The sequence below is a fragment of the Gavialis gangeticus genome, unplaced genomic scaffold (assembly GCF_001723915.1).
Source record: "Gavialis gangeticus isolate Ggan-Ray unplaced genomic scaffold, GavGan_comp1, whole genome shotgun sequence".
Classification (NCBI taxonomy): domain Eukaryota; kingdom Metazoa; phylum Chordata; order Crocodylia; family Gavialidae; genus Gavialis; species Gavialis gangeticus.
Genome location: NW_017729026.1, coordinates 2,298,594 through 2,304,221, shown reverse-complemented (window position 1 = coordinate 2,304,221; position 5,628 = coordinate 2,298,594). Strand labels below are relative to the sequence as shown.

General features: G+C 44.5%; 1 protein-coding gene across 1 annotated transcript in view; it reads right to left on the bottom strand.

The window, feature by feature from the left end:
• Window positions 1-4,815: 4,815 nt before the first annotated feature.
• The window catches only part of LOC109299684 (trace amine-associated receptor 2-like), a 6,850-nt gene continuing 6,037 nt past the window's right edge, over window positions 4,816-5,628 (bottom strand). The window contains 2 exon segments of the mRNA XM_019520207.1: window positions 4,816-4,919; window positions 4,922-5,595. Coding sequence (XP_019375752.1) covers window positions 4,816-4,919; window positions 4,922-5,595 — 778 coding nt within the window.

The window sequence follows — 5,628 nt, the reverse complement described above, 5'->3', positions numbered from 1 at the left end:
GGTCTGACAGGACCTGCCACTAATGAACCCATGTTGGTTGCCCCTAAGCATAATCTCTCCTGCTGGCCCCTCATGGACATGTGCCAGAATAATTCTCTCAAAAAGCTTACCCAGGATTGAGGTAAGACTAACTGGCCTATATGTGCAAGAGTGCATGGCCCCCATGGGATTCCCACTACTATTTGTCCTTTGGCAAGCCTGCTATTTGTGCTGTTGCTATTTGTACCCTGGCATGCCTCTGCACACATGCTCTAGCATGTACCTTGGTTAGGGTAGGGGAAACTGGGGGCCAGCCCCTGGGCTGGCCCCAGCAGTCTTACTTGGGGTCCAGGAGGCCTCCCAGGGCAGCAGTGACACCGAGCCAGCTGCCTGGAGCCTGCCCAGCAGCCAGAGCATGGCTATGGCCAGCCAGGCTCCCTTTTTGGTACTGCATGCTCCTGCCATGTGCACTGCACCCAGGGGGGCTGGTGAACTCAGACTGGTGGGGTGGGTGGAGTGGCAAATGGGAGCAGGGGGGTGGTTGCAGCTGGCCAGGAGTGGGGGGGAGGGGGTTTATAGTTAGCTGGGAGCGGGGGGGTGGGGGTTGCAGCCTCCCCACTCCAGGTCAGAATGCCTGACTGGCTGCAAGCCCTCTCCCCACCCCCCAGCTGGCTGCAAACCCTGTGTGATGCTCCACCTGCCCCACCAGTCTGAGTTCACCAGCCATGCCTGACTGCACAGCTTTTTTTAGTGGGGATTTTTTTTGACACTGGGATCTCCTGCAAATTAGCAGTGTGGCAAATGTATCTACGTGTGGTTTCCAGCACTGCAAACCGCACATGTCTTCTTGGGGATGTGCCCCTTGAGGGGCAGGAAACCCTGGAGAGGCAGATCGCAACTCAGACTGGGCCAGGACAAGGAAGCCCTGTGATGAGTAAAGCAGAGAATGGCACCTGAGATGTCACTCCAGAGATCTAAGGGCTGCATCCCAAATGATAGTTAAGACCAAAGCTGTGGCAGGAAAGGAAAAAGAAAGTTATCAAGGAGCTGGAGGACCAAGGCAAGTCTCAACTGATTGCCAGGGAGTGCCAGTGCCACAGCCAAGGCATGAGACTTGAGGCATGAGGGCTTTAAACTAGGCTCCATGGAGGATGGTGATCAAAACCCTCCAGCAACACAGCATGCAGCCCAGAGAGCAAAGGGCTCAAAGAAGCAACTCAACTCTGGGAAAGGTCCAGAGAGTTACAGGACTGCAACAAGTGGCACAAAAGGGAAGTTAGAAGATCAAAATGCAAAATGGTGCACATATACAAATGTGAGAAGTACGGGGAATAAATCAGATGAGCTGGAAGCTGCAGCCTGTAAAAAGAAATATAATCTGATAGGTATCACAAGACCTGGTGGGACAGCTTTTATAACTGGAATGTGAACATCAAAGGTGTAGCAGGAGTATGGAATTCCTCCACGGGAGCGTGTTTGTGTGGGGGGGTCCCCAGTGTGCTTAGCAGCAGACTGGAAGTGGACCAGAAGCACTGGTCGTCCACTTCTGGGTCCACTAGGGAGCAAGTGAGGGACCTCCCCCCCACCACCCCGGCACCCTGGCTCAACAAATGGTGCCAACCTGGCTCGGGGGGGGGGGTACCCGGGGTTCCCCTGCAGCCAATCACCCAGCTGGAGAGGGTGTGGGGGGGGGGTTCCCTCATGTGCTCAGTGACGGACCCGTAAGTGGACCAGAACTACTTCTGGTCCACTTCCAGGTTCACTGCCAAGCATGCAGAGGGGCCCTGCACTCTTGTGGGACACTCCATCTGCCCCAGCAACACAGCCTTCATGAGCCACACCTGGTACCTCGAGGTATGTAGAAAAAACATTTAAAAAATCTAAAGCTGTGTCTATGGCCAAATTACTGATTCTCCAAATTGAATCATTTTCCTCGATTCAGGCTGAATCTGAATCGAATATGGCCCATTTTGCACACCTCTACTGTTTTCCTGCCTGAGTCTAACTGCCAACCAGTAGCCACAGTCTTTCTCTCAATTGGGACGTGCACACCCAAACAATGTCCCTCCCTCAGTTCAGAGCTCTGCTCCTTATTCAATTCAAAAGGCCTCTCTCTTGCTCTCTCTTCTTTGCAGGTCCAGGCTGTCTTCAGCTTCTTGGCATCACGATAAATACTAGGGCTGTGTGAAGCTTCAGTCACTGATTCAATTCAGAGGAGATCTGGCCTGATTCAGTGGCTGAATCTCTGAATCCAAAATGAATCAGGAGACCAAAAAAAGGTCTGAATTGATTTGAAGCTCTCTGAATCGATTCAGAAAAGTTTCGGAAAGCTTCAGAGAGATTTGGAGATTTGAGCAGTCCATGTTCACCATCATAGGGAGCTGGACCCAGACTCTGTGCCGGTAAGAAGGGTGGGAGGGCTGGAGGACAGGGGAGGGGACCATGAGATTACCCCCCATCCTCTGCCCGCTCCCCCAGCCCCTCTGAGCACCCCCTGAGGGACCCCTGCCCATTCTCCCAGCCTGTCAATGGCTGCCCCACCCAGCCCCAGAGTCCCAGCGCTTTGAATCTCTCCATCATGTCTCTGGCGTAAGCTCATCTATAGGTGAGCATAGCAGGGTCCAACACCCTGCTACAAAGGGTTAAACTCTTTTTGAGAAGGATAGGTTAGGGAGAATAGATGGTGCTGTTTCCTTGTATGTCAGAAACACACACACACTTGTTCCCTGGTTCAGGAGGAAGAAGAATGCATTTGGGTGAAGATGAAATATGAAAGACATGGCACCAATATAATAGTGGGGATTTATTACAGGCAAGGAGGTGGATGAAACATTCTTCAAGAAGGTGACAAATCTATCCTTCATTATTCTTCACCGGGGCAAGACCTTACATTGGTCTGTGTTGAACTTCATTCTATGGTGTTTAGTCCAGCCCTCCAATATTAGGACTCTTCTGAATTCTATGCCTATTCTCCAAAGTTTCTGCATTCCTTACCAGTTTCATATAATCTGCAAAGAGCTCCCTATTCCAGCATCCATATCATTAATAAACATGTTACACAGCACTGGACCTAGGACAGGGCTGTGGAAAACCTCACTTGAAACCTTTTGCCATTCTGCAAAACATTTTGACCTTAATGAAACAGCATATTTTGATGAAAAAAAAGTCATTGCAAAAATTCCAAATAGCTGTAATTCTAGGTGGAAGATTACAACTGTGGTTGGAAAATTTCTAGTTGAAAACCCCTTTCATGGACTTCCAAGGGACCTTCCCAATACAGGAAAGGCTATATGTTGCATTGCACATGACCTTTTCTACACTGGGTGCTCTGTACACTGTTTAAGTATTTTTGTTTAGCTGCCTTTTGCAGATACTTCATTACAAATTAATTTAATACAGTTACCTATATTAGGCTAACAAAATTAATTTTTCTATGAAGAAAAGCCCTTAAATCAGTGTTTTCAAATTGAGGTATTTGAAGCACACAGTCCTTTGCCCAGGGCTACATGACTAAATTTAAACAATGTCAACAGAGCTTCTCACTGGTCACTGCATGTTGATGCTGATGTAGACACTCCTCATAAGGAGTGAATGTGCATAGACACATCTAGTATAGGAATTATGAGCAGTGATATAGAATCTTAGAATTACAGAAAATTAGGGACCTCAGGAGGTCATCCAGTCCAACCCTCTGCTCAAAGCAGGACTATCCCCAACTAGATCATCCCAGCTAGGGCTTTGTTGAGCTGGGCCTTGAAAACCTCCAAGGATGGAGATTTCACCACCTCTCTAGATAACCTGATCCAGTGCTTCAGCACCCTCCTAGTGAGAAAGTTTTTTCCTAATATCCAACCTAAATCTCCCTTGCTGCAACTTGAGACCATTGCTCCTCTTTCTGTCATCTGCCACCACTGAGAACAGTCTAGCTTCATCCTCTTTAGAAGCCCCCTTCAGGTAGTTGAAGATTGCTATTAGATGGAAAACAGACATCTCTATTCCCATGTATTTATTAGAGTGACTGAATGAATTAACATTTAATTAGTGGAGAAATTAATTTTGGGCAGTGTTTTGTCAGTAAAGGTGTTTATGTGCAAAAAAAAGTTTGAAAACCGCTACTACTGGGTGCTTGAGAAATGAAAAAAGAGAAAAGGAATACAGGAATAAAAGAGTGATAGATCTAAATAAATACAAAAGGGAAAGACAAGAAAGAACAACATTGTTGGGGGAGTCCAATTATACTAGAATTAAAATAATGAAAAGAAAATACGGCTTGTAACGTTTAAAATTTTCCTTTGTGTTTTGTAAAATCTACTCAGTTGCTCATTCTGGGTGCAATTTGAGAAGATTTGCTTCAGGAATGACTTCAATGGAGCCTGGGTTTATAAATCTTTATAAGCCCTATGTTGCCAAGTTCCCAACAATAAATCTCTTTTGTATGGTATTTAACATGTATGATTGATGTTATACCAACTTTTCTTAATCTATTTTTCTGTTATAGGTGCTGTCCTACTTCATCAACCTCTTGTTACCATTGTCCATACAGACTGATTGATAATTTTTTGAAAATAAATATTTTTATTGAATTAAGAAGGTGTATACTAACATTTTCTACATATATGGAGCAAAACAACCTATTCACTGTCTTTACTTTGGCCTTTTTGCAAGTTAATCAGGAAAGAAGTATTAAATGAGAGTGTTTAAGTTTAAGTATGAATGGATGAATAAAGCAGCTTTCATTTTACATTTTAATACCCAAGCAAAAAACATGTATATAATTTCTGTCCTATTTTTCTAATTGAAAACCACCATTACATTAGCTTCTTATAATCAGATGTGCTATTGGTTTTCAAGAAACAGATTAGTGGTATAGAAATGTGGCTGGAATATTTTACCCAACAGAATATGCCATAGTGCTTTTCGAAACCATGGGTAGAAAAAACATATATTAATGGATTACAGGTGGAATTAAAAGAGCCAAACCATGTTAGGGCATCAAACAATACAGCAGGAGTAGAAAAATTAAAAAATGGGTCAATTGAAATGGTAAAGAAACAAGGAAACCAGCATATCAGGAAAACTCCCATAACTATACTCAAAATCTTAGCTGCTTTTCTGTCTTTATTCTTGGAAAGTTGATTCTGCTTTTTATCATTTTCTTTCTCAGGCACATTGTTCATAAAATGTGCATGTTTTTTGGACACTGCAAATTTTTTGACATATATTCTTGTCATAACACAGCCAGGAACAAATAAACGGAGAGTAAATAAAATTGTTCCCCATAATTTGTTGAACACAACTGGGCAGGAACTAGAGCATTCTACTAGTATCTCATAGCCCTCTATTCCAGAAGCATATACTTCTGAGAAAACCACCCCAAAAGCAAAAGCAGATGGCACTGACCAACAAACTGCTAGAAACCCTCTTATCACCGAAAAACTCATTTTGCTTGAATAATGCAGAAGGTAACAGATAGCGTAAAAGTGATCAACGGCGCTCCAACAGAGATGGAAGATGGAAATTAAACAGAGCATGAGGTCAAAGCTGTAGTGCACTTTGCAGAATGTGATGCCAAAATACCAGCAGTTCTCAACGGACCTGATCATAGTTTCATAGTTTCTAGGGTCGGAAGGGACCTGAGGAGATCATCTA